Source organism: Pinus tabuliformis, chromosome 1_1 (genome assembly GCF_031772625.1).
Source record: "Pinus tabuliformis cultivar Carrire ecotype Pingquan chromosome 1_1, CPIR1, whole genome shotgun sequence".
Lineage (NCBI taxonomy): Eukaryota > Viridiplantae > Streptophyta > Pinopsida > Pinales > Pinaceae > Pinus > Pinus tabuliformis.
Window position 1 is genome coordinate 621,829,153 of NC_142297.1, and position 22,040 is coordinate 621,851,192.

At 40.8% G+C, this 22,040-nt stretch overlaps 1 protein-coding gene across 3 annotated transcripts in view; it reads left to right on the forward strand.

Moving 5' to 3' along the window:
- The window catches only part of PUR7 (purin 7), a 234,922-nt gene that overhangs the window by 42,318 nt on the left and 170,564 nt on the right, over positions 1-22,040 (forward strand). For 2 of the 3 annotated variants that reach the window (XM_089392426.1, XM_089392425.1), the window contains exon 3: positions 8,732-8,833. The exons of the other annotated variant lie outside the window; for it this stretch is intronic. In XM_089392426.1, coding sequence (XP_089248552.1) covers positions 8,732-8,833 — 102 coding nt within the window. The remainder of the gene's footprint in view (positions 1-8,731; positions 8,834-22,040) is intronic. 3 annotated transcript variants of the gene reach the window in all.

Sequence of the window (22,040 nt, forward strand, 5' to 3'; positions counted from 1 at the left end):
TAGATTCGCAAAAACGAAATCATTTCAAGAATTTGATAATCAGATTCCACATCTTGAAGGGGGGATTCCTATACTAGATCAACATGTGGAATCTTCTTCTGAAGAACAATCTCCCCTGCATGAAACTCCAACAACGGATGATGCTTTAAGTGATGTAATTGATAGAATTGGGAGATTCAATCTTAATTCAGTCCCAACTCAATCAACAGAGCAGCCTGGACCATCTCAGAAAGGTCCCCCAAAGTGGCTGACAAAGACACTTGAAAGTGTTCATCCTGATGAAATTGGAAAAACAGGAACCGGAAATTCAAACTGACAAAATGGAGGTGATGTAGATGACTCTAATTCACCTATTGATATGGATGTTACTTATGATTGTGAATTGAACTTGTCTACAGATTTTGAACCAACTTCCTTCAAAGAAGCTGCTTCTCATGATGAATGGAAAGAAGCGATACAAAAGGAGTATGATGCTCTCATAAAGAATGGCACTTGGAAGCTGGTTGATCCTCCATTTGGAACCAAACCAATTGGCTGCAAGTGGGTCTACAAGAACAAGTACAAAGCCGATGGCTCACTTGACAAGCACAAAGCTAGGCTTGTGGCAAAAGGTTTTGCACAGAAGGAAGGGGTCGATTATGAGGAAAATTTTGCCCCCACAGCAAAATGGGCCACCATCCGGACACTCTTTGCACTAGCAGCTCAGAACGGTTGGAAAGTCCATCAAATGGATGTAAAAACTGCATTCTTGAATGGAGATCTAAAAGAGAATGTTTTTATGTCCCAGCCTGAAGGATTTGCTGTGAAAGGACATGAACATAAAGTATGCAAACTTGTGAAGTCCTTGTATGGCCTCAAACAAGCACCGCGAGCCTGGTATGAAAAACTAACTGAGCATCTTCTGAAACTCAACTTCAATCATTTTGATCTTGATGATGCAACTTTATTTGTCAAGAAAGTTGGCAAAACAGTTCTGTATCTTGTGGTATATGTAGATGATCTTTTAATGACAGGGAACAATGAAAGCTACATTGCATCCATAAAGAAGGAATTGGGGAAAAGTTTTAAAATGACTGATTTGGGCTATGTTCATTACTATCTTGGCATTGAAGTAACCCAACATCCAAAAGCCATATTTCTTTCTCAAAAGAAATACATTGGAGATTTGTTAAACAGATTTGGCATGGCAGAGTGCAATCCTCTTTCTACTCCAATGGAACAAAACTTAAAGCTCACATCTATTGAAGGAAAGGAATTTGAGGATGCAACAAAGTATAGACAGCTTGTAGGAAGTCTCATCTACCTCACTACTACTAGACCAGACATTTCATTTACTGTTGGAATCCTCTCCAGGTTCATGCAAAAGCCTTGTGAGGGACATTGGTCTGCTGCAAAAAGAGTTCTAAGGTACTTGAAGGGAAATCAAGACCTTGGAATCAAGTATACACAAGTGGACGACTTCAGCTTGATTGGATACTCTGATTCAGACTTCGATGGAGACAAAGAAACTGGGGTATCTACTTCAGGATATGCTATGAGTCTTGGATCAGGAGCTGTCTCCTGGAGATCACGCAAACAATCAGTTCCAGCAGATTCCACAACAGAAGCAGAATACGTGGCAGCAGCTGAAGCAACGAAAGAAATTGTGTGGCTTAGGAAAATTCTTGAAGATTTGCAGGTAAAACAAGTACAATCAACTCCACTCATGATTGATAACACCTTTGCAATAAAGTTGGCCAAGAACCCAAAGTTCCATGATCGAACAAAGCATATCAATACTAAATATCATCTGATTCGACATCATGTTGAGGCCAAAACAATCCATCTCCGTCATTGTTCTACAAATGAGCAAATTGCAGACATCTTCACCAAAGCACTTGGAAGGGAAAAGCTTGAACGATTCAGAATGATGCTTGGACTCACCAACATCCCTTCAGATTAAGGGGGGGAATGTTGACACCTAATATTCATGATTGGGAATTTTATGTAAATAAATAAATTGGGAAGGTGAACAGTCATCGGGAGATGAACTGAACAATCACTCCCTATTGTATATAACAATGGGTTACCTATGGAATAAAATACGAATAAGTTTTTTCTGCCTTTGGAGAGTTACTGCCTGGCCTGACACTTAAAGTCCTCAGTGTTTTACACTCTAGATTGCGCCTACTCTGCGTACCAAAATTAATCGACACAGGAAGCACTAACACTCACTTTCATTTGTGTCCTACAGACTTTTATACTTACGGATCAGTTGTTTGAATCTCAACCTGTAAGCCCCCGAAATCCCAGTATTTCGAGTATTTTAAATCTATGTTCTTTAAGCAATGACTCTTCCTCCTTCATAAAACAAATAATTGAAATCAAATTTTCAAGATATTTAATGTATTTGTATTAATAATCAATTATATTAACTATAAAAAAAATTTGTTGTTTCATCTCGCTCAAACGAAAACAATTACTGGTGTGCCATGTTATACACAGTGATCAAAAAATCATTGGAATGGTTTATTTATTTTAAAATGTGAATCAACGTAACACGGGGCATCTTTGTGTTCCCGGATCAGATCAGCTCACACCAGAAAAAGAACACAAATATTATAACTTTTCAATTAAAGGTGGGCTGGTGCTCAAATTCCAGATAGGATGAAATACTACTATCGATTTTTTTTTCATTGTTAACAGGCTTAATATTTCTATTTTTTTTTTTTTTTTTACATCCCCATAGGTTTAATATTCTTCTTGACATATTTTAGTTCGACATCTTTATAAGCAATCTTATTGAGAATTCTAATTAAGTATTTTTTTAAAATCTTTATCTAGAGGTCTCCCAAAGTTGAACCAGCTCTGATGCCATATGTAACAGCCCACAATAAACATGTAATTAATTAGATTAATCAAGTAATTTATAATCAACATGTAATTATCAACTAATTAACATCAAAGTTCAAAACTATGAGTAGAAACACTTACCTGTGATTTCAATTGAAGTCTGCTAACTGCAACAAGGTTTTGGGGACGACTCTCCACCCAACCGTAGGCTCAGTTGCACAAAATCCTGCTACAACTGGCCACCCCCGAGCCTTCAATCAACGTACTACTGCTAGGGAATCCTTTGTCTTAGAACACTATTCTCCTAAGAGAATGAATGATAGAATCTTGGAATGATGGAATGCCTCTCATCTTCCTCCCCATCTATTAAACAGAGCAAACATTGGAAGGGGAACCACATGCACACATTCCATGTGTCAACATGCAACTTTACTGCTTTCTTGTTTTATTCTTTTGTTTTTACTTTTTGATAGCTTTACTGATTTTTACTGCTTTCTTGTTTTATTTCTTATTTGTATTTATTTAGAGCATGTAATTAAATTATTTTATTATTATTTATTATTTATTTACTATTACTATTTTTTTATTTATTGTTTATTATTATATTATTTTATTTATTATTTTTATTATTTATTATTAAGGGACATTACAATCAGGAGCTACATAGACATCATCTGGTTCAGAGTCTGAGGATGCCTCATCTTGATTTACAACCTCAGTAGCAATGCCACCAATAACAATAGAAGTGGACCTAATGGAAGCATGAGTTTGTCAACCTGCACGACTAGTGCCTTCCATTGGTTCTTTGCCTTTCTTTGATGCCGCTACTGATCCTGGTTCTGATGCCGCCACAAAATCTGCATAGGATCTTCAGTCTCCTCCACTCATTCTGATGTTGGATCAATATCGTCCAACACAATGGGATCTAGATCAGGTGTTTTGTTCATCATTTGGTTCCTCCTTAGTCGAAGGTTGTATTGCACGAAAACAAGATCATTTAACCATTTTGTTCCAAACGGTTTCTCTTCTTCCTGTGTATGTGCTCAAAAACAGACCAATTGTGCTCACAACCTGAAGCATTGCAAGTTTGACTGAGGACTCTAATTGCAAACCTTTGTAATTGAGGACACTGGCCACCAAATAACTCCCACCAATGTGCTGCAAAGAAAAAAACATTAATTAGTAACTTAGTTTATAATTTGAATTGTAAAGAACGTAAACAATTTTAACTTGAAAGAAAAATAAATTGGAAATTGGAATTGCAGCATTGCTTACCTGGTTGATCCACATCTCATGCCATCTTTGCCAAGTTTTTGCCAAAGGTACCACCTGCCATAGTGAAAATAGTAAGTTGTCTATGTATTTCCAACTGGTCTGCATGGGTAAGGACCATGCGCTCCAAGCAATCAATCAATCCAGCTCTTACCTCCCCATGATGCAGATCTCCTAGCCGATTTTTATAATGATACTTTGGGTTCAAAAAATACCTAGCTGCATGTATAGGATGATGGAGTTGATTGTTCCACCTGTTATCAATGATCTCCCATATACGGCCATATTTAGCTAACCTGTCCTTGTAAGCTGCCCATATTTGCTCCTTTGCCTGATCCATAGCCTCATAAATGTAGCCCATGGCCAATTTTTCCCCATCCACCATCCTTAGCACCTTAACAAGGGGCTCGGTAATTTTCACAAGCTCTACAAACCTTTTCCAAAAATAATTGTCTAACACTTTCTTTTTGGTGTCTTTTCCATCTTGTCTACGAGCCCACCGAGATTCAAAGCATTCTTCAAAAGAAAACATTTTCTGCAAGTTTTTATGTTGACCATTAAGACATTGCAACATGAGGAAGTGAGTTACAAATCTCATAATTGCAGGCCTAACAAGCTCTTTGCTCCCAGTGTTTTTCCTCATTAGGCTCAATACCCATGAGTGGTTGTAAATATATTTTGTAATGCACTTGGCATGCTCTACATTGTTTTTTACCCACTCCACTTTGCCTATGTCCTCAAGCATGAGGTCTATGTAATATGCGGCACATTGAGTCCAAAATATGGTCTTATATTTGGACTCAAGCATCTTTCCAACAAGAACATAGTTTGAGGCATTATCGGTGATGACCTGCACAACATGCCGCTCCCCAACTTCCTGAATAATGTCATCGAAAAGCTCAAATAGAAGGGCTGCATCCTTCACCTTATCAGATGCATCAACTGATCTCAAAAACATGGTTCCTTGAGGGCAATAAACAAGGAAATTAATGATAGTGCGGTTCTTTCCATCGGTCCATCCATTTGACATGATGGAACAACCTGTTTTGAGCCATGAATCTTTAAACTCAACCAAATACTCATCAATGGAAGATATCTCTTTTTGCAAAAGAGCTCCCCTCAAGTCATGCATACTAGGGCCTTTGAAGCCTTTTCCTGTAGCTATAACAGAGTCCCACATAGCTTGGTAATAAGGTGAGTGAGCAGCATTAAATGGAATATCTGAATCATACCACCATCTAGCAATGTATTGATGAGAAGTTTCTTTGCATTGTTTTTTCCAATGTTGATCCAAAGTGGGTTGACGACTTGGCTGCGAGGAAGTGGGATTAGAAGAGGCAATGTTGGCAAAAGATGAGAAAAACTTTGGATGTTTGTTCTCTTTGTTCCTTTTGATGGTTGGCCACAAGAAGGATGAAGATAGTGAAAGGGGTCATTGGTGGAAGGGATAGAAGTTGAGTCTTGAATCTCATAATCATCATACCCACTCTCTTTCATGGCTTCTAATAATTCCCTCTTCCTTGCAATATCATCTTGGATGGCCTTCTCCGTAACCTTATCCTCATAAAACTTTTCAAGCTTGGAAATGTATTCTGCCCTAATAGGACCTAACACTGCATTTGGTGTATCACATGGCTTTACTTGGCCTCTTATGCCAGCCAAGTGTTGTTTCAATCTAAGAATACCCCCACCTCCAATAGATTTATGGCATAATTTGCATATAATTTTTCCATCAATTACATCACAATGAGCCCATGCACTGTCCTTTCCTTTTGGAGCCATGTTGTTTGAAATAATTACAATTTGCAAAGAAATCTGCTATTTAAAAAAAATTTGCAGCTAAGCAACATGGAAAACCAAAGCTAAATTTAGGAAAACAAATGCGCATGCAAGCTACAAAATTTGATAGCATAGAACTAGAGATTTGATAGCATAGACGATTGATCCGGATCTTGGGAGGAGGCCCCCAGGATCAAAAAAATTGAAATGGATCTTGGGAGGAGAGACCCCCAAGATCTGAAAACTTGCATTGCCAGAAGAAAAATAGGAGAATGCCCAATAAACAAAACCACAAAGAAACTTTTTATGAAAAGCCACTGATCTGGATTTAAACATGAATGTAACAAAATACAGAGGTAACCATAAAGATAGTTATGCAGCGGAAATAATACTTCATTTCATTAATGGAAAATACTGAAATAGGCTTACAACTAGAAATGGAAATAAACCAGCTAGGGTGATGGTAGCTTATCTCTGAGAAGAGATGTGTGGCTACATGCCTCTAAACTGTAAAGGCTACATTGTGGCGGACAATCTGTCCTTTTACAAAATGTGACTTGTTACTTATAGTATTTTTCAGTTACAATACCACGGGTCAATTCCATGGGTGAATGATACCATGGGTGGATTTTACAATACCATGGGTGGATGCCATTTACAATACCATCGGTAAATTCTATGGGTTGATAAATAATATGGGTGGATGAGTACCATGGGTTGATGCCATTTTCCATTCGGATCAATGATAGAAGTGAGAAGTTTATAAATTTATAACACATAAAAAAATTCAATTCATGGACAATAGTCAAATGAGGAATTTTCAAGTGAAAATCCTTACTTGGAAATGCAAACTAGCTTCCTTAGCCTCCTCTTGAAGATGCCAACTCCGCTGACAGCTACAAACTATTTCCAAAATAGCTCCAACTCCAACTGCAAGATGACTACTCCAGCAAAAACTCAACACTCTCCAAGCTCCCAAACAAACTCACAAACACTCATAAACACTCCAAATCAGATGTGTGAGACAAATGAGAGGGAGAGGGGCCTCTTAAAGGCTTGGAGAGGGTGTTTTTGGAGGGAAAACACCCTTAGTTTCCCTCCAAAACCCCTAAACTTCATTGAGAAGGCCGCTTTGTGGGTCCTCGGTGGGCATGGCAGGTAACCGACCGGTTTAGGACAGAACCGGCCTGTTTGCTACAAATCGGCTGGTTCCGTCTTAAACCGGCCGGTTAGGACTGGTTAGTGCCAATTTCTCTCCTTATCGGGTTTTTGCTCCGGTTCCAACCGGTGGCCCTGTTGACCAGCCGGTTAGACCGGTAACCGGTTAGCTAGGCCGGTTTTAAAAACTATGATCCTACCAAGGGATTCCCCCCTTGTTTTGGAGAAGATCCAATCTAAAGTGAGAAGGGAATTATTGAGGTGATAGTGGGTAACCTCTCTAAGTTGCCCATATGCTAGTACCAATCTTAGCCCATCATCCTTCTAGAGTTTGGTCATTGTCTTCTTTGATTTGAGAATGTGTTCAACATTGTCACACTTCTTCATGTTTGAGGGTTTGTCATCTCAGCTACAGTTCGGCGCTGGTATCCATATCTAGCCTATTGCTTATCAGATACCATTGACATGACTATGTTGGACAACATTTATAGGTAGTTCATTTTGGTCACTTGGACGGGCCAACTGGTGGTTTATTTCTGGAGCATTTCATGGAATTGATGGATGGCCTCATTGTCTAACCTCTGTACACGTTGCTCATTGCCCAAATGTTGTACACACTTGACACATCACCATTGGATGCATGCTCTTCACATTCTCTTGGGCCAATTTAGAGTGGGGTCACATAGGTTTCTGGTGGAGGGAAAACACCAGATTGATTGGTTGGACATGATCTGGCAGTTGTATCATCTTCAGGAGATGGAGACAAAGGAGACTGTATTCTGTTGTTCCACTTATTACAAGTCTGATGGAGGTTCTTTCGTCTGTTTAGAGAGTCACAGACCCTCTCCATTTTCTTCTGGTATCCTGACTAGAGATGCTTGGCATAATAGACCCTGCCTAGATTCTCTAGCCACTGCCCAGACCAATCTCCAGATTCTCCACTAGGATGTTCAATTCCATCTGTATAATGCTCCCATACATAGGGGTACCAAGTGGCAGACCATTAGTAGCTTCAATTCCGATACCATATTAGTGAGGATGAGGGAGGCCATTCCTCTTTCCTAGAAACCCCAATTGCATTGTTTTTCTGGATCTCACACTTTGCTGCAAGGTGAGTTCATCCAGGCCCCAGAGGTGGGTTGCCTCTTCCAGGTAGCAGCGCATCACACAGACCCGATCTTCCTCTAGGTCCCCCCTACAGATTGTCTTCTATTTAAAGTTTCCTCTCTTTGTCCTTGGATGTTAGGGCAGCTAGTTCTAGCAGACCCCGCCGCACACATATTTTGTATTAGGAACTTGGGTTTACCCTCTGTATTAGGATCTTGGGTTCATTCTCTTTGTACATCTCTCTCCCAGGCCAGCTCTCTGCTCCTAAGGTCAGTCCTCAGGTTTTAGCTCTTGGCTTAGATTTGTTCTTTACATATTACATTTTGCACCTTGCTTCATATAGGGAACACTCTTGGACGTCCGCATTATATTGGCACTATTGTACTCAGCAGTCCCACTGACCTATTTTTGTGGTTAACTGTTTGACATATAAAAAAATTGCTTATCTTATTTTTATCTAGCTGGTTGTAAAGAAATAGATTCTTGGATAATTAACTATATTTAATATAAAGTTTGTGAATGTCCTAAATGATTTCTTGCAAGTATGATATGACGTTGTTTTCTTGGGGTGGTTGTTTTGCAGGTTAGAGATATTTACAGTGCTGGAGATTATTTAATCTTGGTCACAACTGATCGGCAAAGTGCATTTGACAGGATTCTTGCTTCTGTGCCATTCAAAGGGCAGGTTATGTAACTACTTTGCTTCCTCTTTTTATTTATTTTCTTTTCTGTCCTTGGATGACACTGATGCATCTGGCCAAGTGGTTATTCTTGTTCTACATTTCTTGTTTTTCTTGTTTCTTTCTCATTAAGGTACTTCGTAACAGAAACTATCAAATGAACCTCTACTGTCAGTTCACTTTTCTGTGGTAGTCATATTAATTTTTTATGCTATTCTTGTTTTAGATATTTTATTGTGTTTCTTTATTTTTCCTTTCTTCTCTAGACATTTATATTTTGGGAGACAGCTTTATTATGTGTCATGTATTACAAGAACTTCTTCAACCACTTTGATTTCTTCACTCATTAAGCATAACTTCATGTCTTTTATAAGGGTTAAGGGCTATACAGAGCATTCCTTTCCTTTCCAACCTAGGCAAGGAACACAAGCATCTCTGATTGAGTCCCTAGATTAGTAGATGAAATATAGTTTTGTAAGAAACTGTAGCTTAGCAGATACTGGGGTGGTTGAGTCATCCATGAAATGAAGAAATTCTACCTTACAGAAATCTAATACGATGAAAGGCAACTCTTCACCTTACCAAAAAAATGAAGTAGATAGCTGTAGAGTTTACGAACAAACCAGAGTGTCAAAGCTGTTGAAGCTTGTGGTAGCTTCGGAAGTTCTTCTGCATAGGCTTGGTGTCTTAGCAAGTAGGAGATGATTTATTGCCTCCTTGGGTGCTTACATGATGGAATAAGTGATTTATGTCTTCTTTCCTAAGTCTAACTTAGGAAAAATACAATAATTAAAGTCAATTACTTATTATGGACTATTAAGTCAATTTCTAAGTATAAATAATGAAATTATTTAAGTGATTTAGAAATGATCTCAATCATTGATCACCTACATCTTCTAAAAGGGAGATTAGGGTTAGGAATTTGGGCTTGATGAAGATTATAAATGAAAGCCTAAATGAGAGGTGAAGATAAAACAAGAGAGAGAGGCAACTACTGCACTTTTGGGAAAGCGATTTTCTCAAATAGGGAGAGTGGTTTCTCCAGAGTAAGAGGCCCATCTAGATTGAGGAGAAAGAGGAAAATTGCAGGTTCATTTGGGAGCATTTCTAGGAGGCCAAATTGTTGGAGATTGCAGTGCCGAATTGCTGAAGTGAGGAGGTCGAATTGTTGGAGAGGCCAATTTGCTAGGGTTGAATTTCCTGAGCCATAGAGGCCGTTCGAGGGGAAGGCGCAGCGCTGAGTTGCTGGTGAGAGGTGGGTCGAAATTCTCTAGGCCGAATTTTTTTAGAGGATAATTTCCAGGGGGCCGAAATTCCTAGGGCTGAATTCTTCCAGTGGGGTTGAGTCACAGGTTCCAGTTAATGCATATTTCCTTGTAATTTCTCTTTGGGTTGAAACCCTGATTTTCTTGAGAATAATTAACGAAGGAGAATTATTGTGGTTATTTATCTGTTTGTTATGTATAAAAAAATAACTATAATTATGTAAACATATCAATTATGTTGAGAGGCATGATCGAAGATCATAAACCCTCGTGAAAAGGCACCCAAGGCTATATTTAAGCAAGGGCCTTCATTGTAAAAAGATCATCATTCAACAACCAATTCGATACATACATATACCTATACATATAATATTTGCATATTTAATTTTTTTTGTAATATTTGATATCATATCCTTGATATTGCTTTTGCCGCTCAACCACACTGTTCGGTTTTTGCTCTTGCTAATGTCCCCCGCGTTGCTAAGTCCACTCTTCGTTTTGTGCGCTTGGTCTTGCTGCTCGCTGTTCGCTACGCTGCTAAGTCCGCCCTCCGTTTATGTCCCCTATCTTGCTACCCATCGACCACCTTGTTTTCTCCATCAACCATCATTGTTACCCTCGCTCTCCCCCGCCAACGTCAGCAAATTGTTCCCTTATCAACGTTAGCAAACTATCCCCCCCACTAACAAATTGGAGTACGAACTGTAGGTATAATTTTAACAGTTAGTTGTTAATATAGTTGTTTTGGTAAAAATATATTTAATAGTATATATCATATATATAGCATACATTTAAGTTAGGTTAATATTTAGTTTATTAATAGCTTTAGTTATAGGTATTAATTATAGTTACTAATTATTAATTATTAGGTATTTTTTTTTGTAAGCCAACACCCACAGGGGAATTGAAACCGGTGACCTATCACATGGAGTGCCTTAGTAGTGCGCCCTTCACCGTCGAACCAATGCCCCATGGGCCATTAATTATTAGGCATTAACTTATATAAAACGATGATGAGTTTAAAGCTCTTATGGAGAACCAAATCGGGAAGAGGATTAAGGTGCTGAGATTGGATGATGGGGGGGGGGGGCGTATACCTCGCATGAATTCCAGGATTTTTGCAGGGTAACAGGGATCAAGAAGGAGCTCACAGTACCTTACAACCCTTAACAGAATGGGGTTGCCGAGAGGAAAAGCAGGACCATAATGGAGGCAACGAGGGAAATGACTATGACAAGGAATGGCCTATGTTTTTGTGGGCGGAGCCCTCCAATACCAATGTGTATCTAAAAAATAGGAGTCCTCACAGAGTGTTGGAGGATATGAATCCTGATAAGATGTTCACCGTATTGTTATCAAGACGAGATTGAACTGGTCTGACTGTTTTGAGGTAAAAACCAGTTCGGACTGGTGACTTGAACCATTTTTGACTGGTTTAGTACTGAACTGGGGCCTACTTTGTTTTTTTTCTTCATTTTTTTAGTTTTTGTCTTAGCTGGGTATTGGCCCACAATAGGTGGCTAATATTCAAGCCTAGGGCCCTACTAATGCTATGGAATTCATTTTCATCCTTTTACTTAAATTTTTAACATTACCATGAAATGACTCAGAATGTTTGACAGTGGTTTCGACCTTATTGGATTTCATATGTAGAAAGTAGAATTTTAGATCTTACTCAAAATCCAATAGGCTTAACAATTTTTCAAGATTTTAGGATTGGGGGGATTGCAATTTTTCCATTGGATTTTGTTATGTACGAGGGTGTGGAACTAGTATTTAATCAAGAGCACCAAGCCCTTATGTACCTTGATGATAGTGGAATTGATTGTTGAACTCCTATATAATGATCCTACTAAAAATATACCCATCACTCAAACAAAATCCTGAATTGACATGCTAAGCATTTTTTTTTTAATCTTATTTATGCTTAGAGGGTGATATTGATGACGAAGATCCCAATGTAGGTAAAGATTTTGATGATATGCAGGTATTTGTTGTAGTAAGAATTTTTTTGGATGTTAAAGGCCATATAGGGCCTATTTTTTGATATATTTTAAGTTCAAAGATCAATTGCACTCGGTGTTATTTTGGTTATGTGCACCTTTACATGCTTTATAAACGAGAACTTTTGCGTATTTTTGTATTAATGGTTTGGATTTATATGGGTGCACATGAATATATGTGTTTTTTGTTGAACTTCTTAAGTTTACTTAGTTAGAAACCCTCCATGCACTTTATCTGATTTATTCCTAATCAACGACTAAGATTAGATCTGGCTTGATCCATGTCTTTTGGACCATTCTAACACAGATTCATATTAATACAGATTAATATTTTATTTTCCCTAAGTTTAGACGTAGGGACTCCATTAAAAATATTAATTATTTTAATATCTCTTGATCTGTTTAGAATCTTCCCAAACCCTTTCTGGGTATTAGAGATCTCATGTGCCCCAACCTCTCCACCAAATTTCCTGGCTAGAGCACATCTGCTGCTACCACAAATCAACACTCCCTTTTAGCCAGGACTGTGCTCTAGCAATACTCCTCACAGAGTATTACTTTGATCATCTGACATTGGTACTTGTGTTGATGCTAGGCCTTCTTGCCCAACATCCTCTGCACCGCTACATCCTGTACTGCTGCCCATGGTTCTGCCACTGTCACTGCTGCATCTGTACGACAGCTTCCACTGCATCTGTGCTGCTGCTGGTCCTTTCTCCTATCAATGCACCTCCTCTCATCATGCTGCATTGTGCTGCCCATTGCTGCACTCCAGCTCAGTTATTGAGAAGTAAGTAATTGATCTCCCAATCTGACCTCCCTGTTGGACTAGAGACATCCAATGATGCTGAAGCTCCCTCTTTCGCTGACAAGTGCTCCCTCTCAGACCTTTGCGCTTCTGCAACAACTCCCTGCATCTCGCATCGTTGCACACCTCTTTGTGCCTTCCTGCACTGGTGCAACACTCCTGTGCCTCTCGCACTGCTGCAGCCTGCTAGCCTCGCGCTGTCTCGGGACTCCTGCACTATAGCTCTCTCTGCCGCTCCATCCGCATCTGTCTCTACACACTCAGCTAGTCCTGCTACTCTTCGTTGAGGCTCCCGTAGCAAGGTCTAATCCAAGAGGCTGGGTACCTCGAGGATCCTGCCCCTCATTGCCTGTAGTCCATTTGACTACAGCTCGATGTCTCCCCACTTCTGCTCAAGTGGCGTGTGTGCACTCATGGCACAATCATCGTTTGTGTTAAACACACATGGGCAACAAAGGAATCTGAAAGATAAAACATGAGAATATATTTTTTATTAACAACTGATATACGTTTATAGTACATATTGTGACCATTGGGTTCCACATCCCAAGGTCTCTTGGACTTCCTTTTGTCTATTTTGCTTCCACACTAATCCATTGAAGATTAGGTGTCCAACATTCCCCCCCTTAATCTGAAGGGTTATGTATGAGTCCAAGAAGAGAGTTGTAATACAAAATGTGCAACAATGCATCGTAGCACTAGGCTGAATGTGCTCTCTGAAATGTTGGTATAAAGGGCGACGGTTTAAGGATCACCACCAACACTGGAATGCTTAGTGCAGTTCCCGAAACTCTTCCAAAACTGGCAAGAAGCTGAAGTCTTCTGCTAGAGGAAGTGCTCCTATTGTTTGAAGAGGGAAACCTTCAACCAATAAAGGGAGGTCTCACCCCGCATAAAAGGGATAACTTCAACCTAAAAAGGGAAGTCTCAACCTGTGATGGTTTAAGGATGGCCAACAACTCTAGAATGCTTAATGCAATTCCTGGAACTCTTCCAAATCTGGCAAGAAGATGAAGTCTTCTGCTAGGGGAAGTGTCCTCAATTTCGTTCCGGGAATACTTCCGAAAGTGGCAAGAAGTTGAAGTCTTCTGCTAGAGGAAGTGTCCCAGATTACCAACTGAAGGCATGCTCAGGGGCATGCTCGCTTGATGTGACTTTGAAGCTTGTAGATGACCATCATTTCCCCCCCTGTCAGATACAAGGTGAGATGATGGAGAAAACTCAACTGCAAGACTGTTCAATACTCTGGAACAAGTTCTGACATGTGATTGGAATATCTTCTTGGCTGTTGATGCCCATTGCCAAGAAGCGATCCATCCAAGATGAATCTTTGTTCTTGCAGGACGTTTGTTTCTGAAGCATCTGTGTGAAGAATGGGTGGTTTTATGATAGTGCTTACATGGATGAAGATCAAAACAATGATCTTTCAAATGGCCAACTCGGTCACAGTGTTGGCATTTCACAATCTGTTGTTGTTGTTGTGGAAGAGGAGCAGAATCTAGAACAGCTGGATGTGAACTGTCATGAGGAGCAAGTGAACTGTCATGAATGAATCTAGCACTCTGAAACTGAATGGGCTTTGAGTAGTCTGGAATATGAAAGGACAAGTCCTTGTCATATCCAAGACCAGTTCTGTGCTTGTTGTGGACAAGTTGTTCCCAAGGTCTGATGATGGGCTTGGGAAGTGCAGACTGAGTTTTTGCATCTGCATGTACAATTGCTGCTTTATTGGGTATTAAATCTGAACCAACTATAACATTATTGACTTGCTTTAGATGGGTTGTAGTCTCAATGTTCGGAACATAAATATGTTCATAATGACTCCTCCGTTTTAATTCTTCTTGCTGTAGTTGAGATTCGAGCTGCAAAAAATCAATTTTCTCTTGTGCATTTTGTAGATAGACCTGAATGTCTGTGAGAGAAACTTTGCTGACTTTTAATGTATCATGAGTAGTAGACAATGTCAGAGTTTTGAGGGACTTTAATACTTCATTGATTCTGGCCATTTTCTCCAATGTTAAACTTACACTTTAAGCCAACTATGAACCAATGTCACTACAAGGTATTCTCAAAGTTTGTTCTCTCAGAAAACTACAACAATCAAATGCGATTATTCCTTGAGGAATGAATCAAAATCTAGATTTTAACTCATTCTCCAAATCCACACACAACGATGGTTGGTTGCATTCATATACAAGGAAAGTATATTGTGCATTCCCAAACAATGAGACTCAAACGCTACAACAAATAAATTACTTGTTTTTCCACTCAGAAATCTATATCAGCAAGGATGCAAGCTTTACACAGATATCTATTCAAGAAATACAGTGTATTTTATCAATTTTACACCCAAGGTTCAAGGAGGAACTTCCATCACAACACTGGTAGAGGGCATCCTAGGTACTTTTTCATCTGGCAGGAGTACTGTTTGGCATGATACAATGCCTCATAAAACTGGAGCAAGCCCTCCAGGTAATCCAAACATGCTAGACAGGAAAATTGAACCACAGCACGGGGCACAAGTTAACACAGTTACAACAACAAATTCCAACAAACCTCTGAATGTTTTATCAGCACCAGCATTGGGAGGACTGACTTTGTTTGTTAAGAATCTCAGATCAACAGGTTTTGGAAACTGAGGAGGTGTGGTGCTGCGAATAAGAGCCCAGTTTGCGCTGTCAAAAAATGGATGTTGTTTGATTTCAGTGGCTCCCCTTTTAAAGCCTATCCTATGTTGCGGGTCTTTCACAAGCAAATCTCTGATCAAGTCGCGAGCAGCAAAACTTACAGTCGAAGAATCTGGGAACTTTAATGGCTACCCAACAACGTTCTCTAACGTTTCTCAATTGCTTGCCCCCTTGAATGGTATCATCCCGTAAAGCAACTCGTATAAAAAGTTCCCAAATGTCCACCAGTCAACAGTTGTAAGCCAATCATATATATAAGCATCGTTTCATACATGGTCACCGCACCAGTCCAAAACTCGCATCGGAATCCCCAATTTGCCAAACCCTCACATCCGAATTCTACCCCAAAGAAGGGAGTAGTTTTTCGGCCAGTCGCAGTTCATGGAGGTGCAATTCATCCTTTGACTCGTTATGTCATTAATTATATTAAGTTCCTTTTTGATCATATAGATATTTTCAAACAGCTTATAAATGAGAAAAAGGAAGCTATTCCAAGGCAAATTTCAGATGGGTTCATAGAATTCGTTGAAGAAGATTGCTAAGGCGACCTTTCAAACCCAACTCCATTTGCTTGTTGAACCGCAAAAACCCAAAACACGGGGTTATCCCGAATTCGAAAAATTGAATGATGGAATTGTAGAATTGTTGAGATGTTCTGAGTTCGAATCTAATGCTGGAAAGTTGTGAGAAAACTCGCCCCCATTTCTTCTGTCATATCAGGGTGTGCACTCAGGCGTCTTTTATCCATTACATCACTGCTCGAGTCGAATCATGAGGGAAAATCCAAACTCTACAAGGATATTGCTTTGTACTATATTGAAATATAGTATTACAATGAAACGCTGTCATAAAAACGCAAATGAATCCCTTCAAAAAATTCCACTGCTTTAGGGTAGTGCACAGAGTTCAGAGTGGCGCACCATTTCAACATTGTAGGCCATAATGGATAGGATGGCAGTACATGGGCAGTAGCGCAAGGGCGCATGGTCAAAAGGGAGCATCGTTAGGTTGCAACATACCAGTCAACATGGTATTGAATATAAGGAGCCATCACTCTCAGTTTAGCAGCGCACCGAGCAACGTGGAATTGAGCACAGTTAGCAGAACTGCGTGCCTGCAGAACTGTATATCAATGGAACGCATATATCAATGGAACCAACGTTCAAGAACAGAACTGCGTTAACACTTCAATGTTCAAATCAACGGACCAACATTCAACTCAATCAACGGAGCAGCGTTACAAATTTGAGCGTTTCTCTGTGGGAGCTGGGCAGTGATCATATACATTCAATGCCAGGAGCTGGGCATTCATCATAGAGATTCAACGCTCCAGTTCTGGAAAACCGAGAGACGTTACACTCATGCAAAAAACGTGCCAACAATGATAAGTCAGAGGTGCGTTCCTGCTAGGGCGGAGATGGCAGGTCTGAGCAAGGAGCGTTTTTAGAAGGTAGGTTGAGAATGTAACGAATAGCTCTGAGCATACAAAACCGTCATGGGAATAATGCTTGGCAAGGAGAGAAATGCCAATGTGGGCCAACCGATATCCAATGCAGATAATAACAATGAAAGATAACGCTGATTTACTACAATGGGCGCTGAGTAGTCAGAGAATCAACAAAGGCATTTTTTGTGAGGCCAATAGGAAGCCAACAGGAAAATGATTTGACAAATCACTTTTCAAAGAAGAATCTAAAGAGAAATGGTCAAAGGTAGTGGAAGCAGAATACGTTATAGCAGATGTGCATGAATTTCGATTAGGCACAACAGAGAGATAATCCAAGGAATCGACAGAGTAAAAGCAACAAATTTCTGACTGTCAGTGAATTAATGGATTGTTATGGACAGTGAACAGAAATTTCATAACTGATATGCACATAGAGGCCACAAAACAAATGGCTCAAAATGGAGCAGGACTAACAATCGCCTGCTCTGATACCATGTTAAACACACATGGGCAGCAAAGGAATCTGAAAGATAAAACATGAGAAGATATTTTTTATTAACAACTGATATACATTTATAGTACATATTGTGACCATTGGGTTCCACATCCCAAGGTCTCTTGGACTTCCTTTTGTCTATTTCGCTTTCACACTAACCCATTGAGGATTAGGTGTCCAACAGTTTGTAAAAAATTCCTTCTCTGCCCGTGCTGGCGCTGCCTTAGTCTTGAAAGACTCTCCCTTACTCCTTTTCCTTGGACACTGGGTTGCATAATGACCCAAGCTCCCCACAGTGGAAGCAGTTGATCTTGGAGAGATCTTTCTTCTTCCGCTTTTCCTGCTTTCCCTCAAATGCTAGGGCCACGTCTTCCTCCTCCTGCTTGACTTTGATCCCCTTGCTGCTGCTACCCGTCTTCGACTGTTGTCTGATCTCTTCTTGGCGAAGAGCTGCCCACTTCTCATCCTAAGGTGGAAGTGTCCCTCTGCCTAGTATACTCTGGACAAATACCTCCCAGTCTTCTGAGACAGCATTCAGGGCTGTCCTCACCATCAACTTCTGATACGGTGTCGCCCCTATAGCAGTCAACTGATCTCGAATCTCATTCAGTCCTCTGAGGAAGGTGTCAATCTATTGTTCAGAAGGTGTCAATCTATTGTTCCTTCTTCATCTGATACAACCTCATCTGATTCTCGAGCAACATTCTTCTCTGCACAGAAGTATGCTGGTACAACGTCTTGAAAGCCTCCCACATCTCAAATGTTGTTTCCTTCTTGACTATGTGTGGTACTACATGATCCTTGACCCCGTCAAGGATAATGCTCTTGGCCCTTGCCATTGCCTCCTCGTACCTATGATTATCACTGGGGTCGACTAGGATAGCTATTACCTTCAAGGCGAAGTTGTTGACATGATTTCGGTCAAGTACGGATAAGATTCTGGCTTTCCAGACTGCAAAGTTCGATGCTCCGTCCAATCTATCCTGGTCTCTTACTCTGTGTAGTGCCATGATGCTCCTCTACTTCCCTCTTGGAAGTTCTCTGTTTGACTCCTCTGAGACTCTACTTCTCGTCTGGAAGTTCTCTTTTGGATTCCCTCTGAGTCCTAATTTCCCTCCTGGAAATCCTTCTGTTGCTTGGCGAGATGCCCCCTACTCTGATCGTCTTGTGCAACCACACCACTGATCCAGGTTCCTCGGCTAGAAACCCTTGGTGGCAACTCCTCTGACCTTGCTCTGTCAGATACTGTTTTGACTATAGTACCTCACTAGCTCCACTCTGCAATATTCCTGCAGCCTTCTAGACCCCAACAACTGCCTATTTGTGGACTGCGTCAACCCCTCTTTGCGTCACGCTGGCCCTGCGTCACCCTGGATGGGTCTGCGTCAGCCCTGGGAGGCCATGCGTCAACCCTATGGCCCTCTGCGTCAGCAATGCTGGCCTCTTTGAGGCTCTGCGCAGCTCCCAGTTGCCTCTACGTGGCCCTGGTTGGCTCTGCGTCACACTTCTAAGCTTCTGCGTTGCTAGAAACAACTTCTGTCACCTCAGGACAACTGTTTTCTGCTGCTATTGCTCTTCTCGACTGATGTCTTTTAGTCCTCCTGTGATCTTCTATCACGCTCTGATACCATGTTGAAGTTTCTAAGTTTACTTAGTTAGAAACCCTCCATACACTTTATCTGATTTATTCCTATCTACTTGTTATTTTCCTTAACAAGTTATTTACAATGTAAATACTGAAAATAAACACTAGTGCATGCTCAATATATTACAGATCAACAATTAAAAGAAACAGAAACAAACACACCATATGACACCATTATTTTTGGACTAATGTCCCCGGAAAAACTCAATGTGGGAAAACCAGTGCAACTATTTGAGGGTTTTCTTATTAAGCAATATCAGAGTACAACCTGGGTGCCGAAACTGGCCTACCCAATAGAGAATTTCCTTAGCAGTAATACCTCTCCGTTTCTGACAAATCTACTGGCTGAAACCCCGAATAATCCTTTCGGCAGCTACTCAGCACCAATTTGCCCTAGAAACCCTAGCGTCTGCCCAATCTAAACTGCGTCAGCCTCTCCTAGCCCAGCGTTGGCCCTACGTCAGCCTATCTTGGCCCGCGTCAGCCCCAGGTGATCCGGATTTAAACAGGAATGCAATAAAATACAGAGATAACCATAAAGACAGATATGCAGGGGAAATAATACTTCATTTCATTACTGTAAAATACTGAAATATGCTTACAAACAGAAATGGAAATAACCCAGCTAGGGCGATGGTAGCTTATCTCTGAGAAGAGATGTGGCGGCTACATGCCTTTGAACTGTGTTACAATGAGGCTCGAAGGCCTATTTATTGTTGAAAAACAATGGAAAACCTTTCACATCCCGAAACCTAACCCTAGAAGATGAAACGCCAAATTGTGGGCCCCGTTTGGGTAAATTGGTACATCAATTTCCCGGGGTCGTAACTTTGGCATACGATCTCCGTTTGACGCGTGCAATAGCTCGTTAGAAAGATCTATCCGAGCACTACCACTTTGGGAGGCAACATGGGTCCATGTTGTCCCAGATTTCCCAAAAAACGTCGTTTAGGGCCTCAAAACGGCTCCGGAAGTTCAGGATCCAAAAAATTGCTAAAAATAGTAAACTGTGCTACAATTTAGAAAACTGAAAAAACTGAAAAAGACAGTTGTGGGGGTCCAAATGGGATAGGTGGGTGGCCACCAACATCCACCTGGATCACCAGGAGGCCCTGCGTCAGCTCTCTGAGCCTCTACATCAGCTACGCTGGCCTCTTTGGTGCTCTATGTAGCATTTAGCTGCATTTACGTGGCCCTGCGTGAGCACTCGCTGCTCCTGCATCACTCTCTCTGGCTGCTTTGCTGCTCTTCCGACACTATCTCTGCCTCTCTGTTTCTCTGTACTCAATGCCCCTGAGCTGCTCTCCGATCACTGATTCTATCTCTCTTAGCAAACCCTACTCTAGAGAATAGAATGACTGATCACACTGGTGTACTTCTCCGAGTGACCCTCAAGCCTCCTCTTATACTTTTCCTGTTGACATCTCAACGACCGAGATTAAGTCCCTAATCAATGGCTAAGACTAGATCTGACTTGATCCATGTCTTTTGTACCATTCTAACACAGATTCATATTAATACACATTAATATTTTATTTTCCCTTAATTTAGACTTAGGGACTCCATTAAAAATATTAATTATTTTAATATCTCCTGATCTGTTTAGAATCTGCCCAAACCCTTTCTGGGTATTGGAGATCTCATGTGCCCCAACCTCTCCACCAAATTTCGTGGCTAGAGCACATCCGATGCTACCCCAAATCAACATTTTTCTTTAAAATTTGAATATTTATATGTTTTTAGTTGACCGGTTTTTTGGTCTAGTTGTTTTACTGGTTCTAGTTTTATTTTGACCGGTTCCCGGTCTGGGGTGTCTACCGGTTCGATGACCGGTCCGATTATGATAACATTGTTTCACAGGAGTGAAGTTAGAGGTGAGTCATATGCGCATCTTTGGTAGTCCAATTTGTGTTCACACTCCTATGGAGAAAATGACTAAGCTGGAGCCCTTGTCAGAAAGGGGCATATTTGTGGGCTACAATGAGGTCTCAAAGGCCTACCGAGTCTACATTCCAGGACAGAGGAGAGTTATCGTCAATCGAGATGTCAAATTTGAGGAGGGCAGGATCTTTAGGAGGTATCATGAGAGAGAGTCAACAATATTAGAGGATCAGGAGTGAAAGGCTTCTAAGGTTGAGCATGTACCAATAGCACTAACAGTAGGGACACAACCTATAGATTTGGAGGAGTGCAATGTTCCCCTAAGCTCTACAAGGAGGAGGTTGAGTTGGGTTGAGTGGACCTTGAGGGATATTAAGGAGCATGTGGAGGCTCCTAGCAACATTTTTAGGCAAAGTAGACCATTAGTGAGTTTTTCTAGTTACATGGCCTTGATGGGCAACATTAGTGATTTCGGGCCTTCTACTTTTGAGAAGGTTGCAAATGTGCTGGTATGGAGGGATGCCATGGCAGAGGAGTATAGCTCCATCATGAGGAACGATGTGTGGGACATAGTGCCAAGGCTTGAAGTAAAATTAGTGGTCACTTCTTGATGGATCTACAAGATCAAACATGTAGCTGATGGTAATGTCGAGAAGTACAAAGCGAGGTTCATGGCAAGAGGGTTCTCCTAGCAAGAGGGAGTGGACTAAAAGGAGATATTCGCACCTGTCGCCAGATATGCATCCGTTAGAGTAGTCATGCCATTACTTCAGAGATGAGGTGGAGGATACATTAGATAGATGTGAAGACTGCTTTCCTCAATGGGGCGATGAGGAGGAGGTATATATGGAGCAACCTCAAGGCTTTGAGGTGCATGGGAGAAAGTTTCAAGTGTGCAGATTGAACTCTCCACGCGCGTGTTACTCTAGGATCGATGGAAATCTTCTTGGTTTTGGCTTCACCAAGAGAGAAGCAGACTC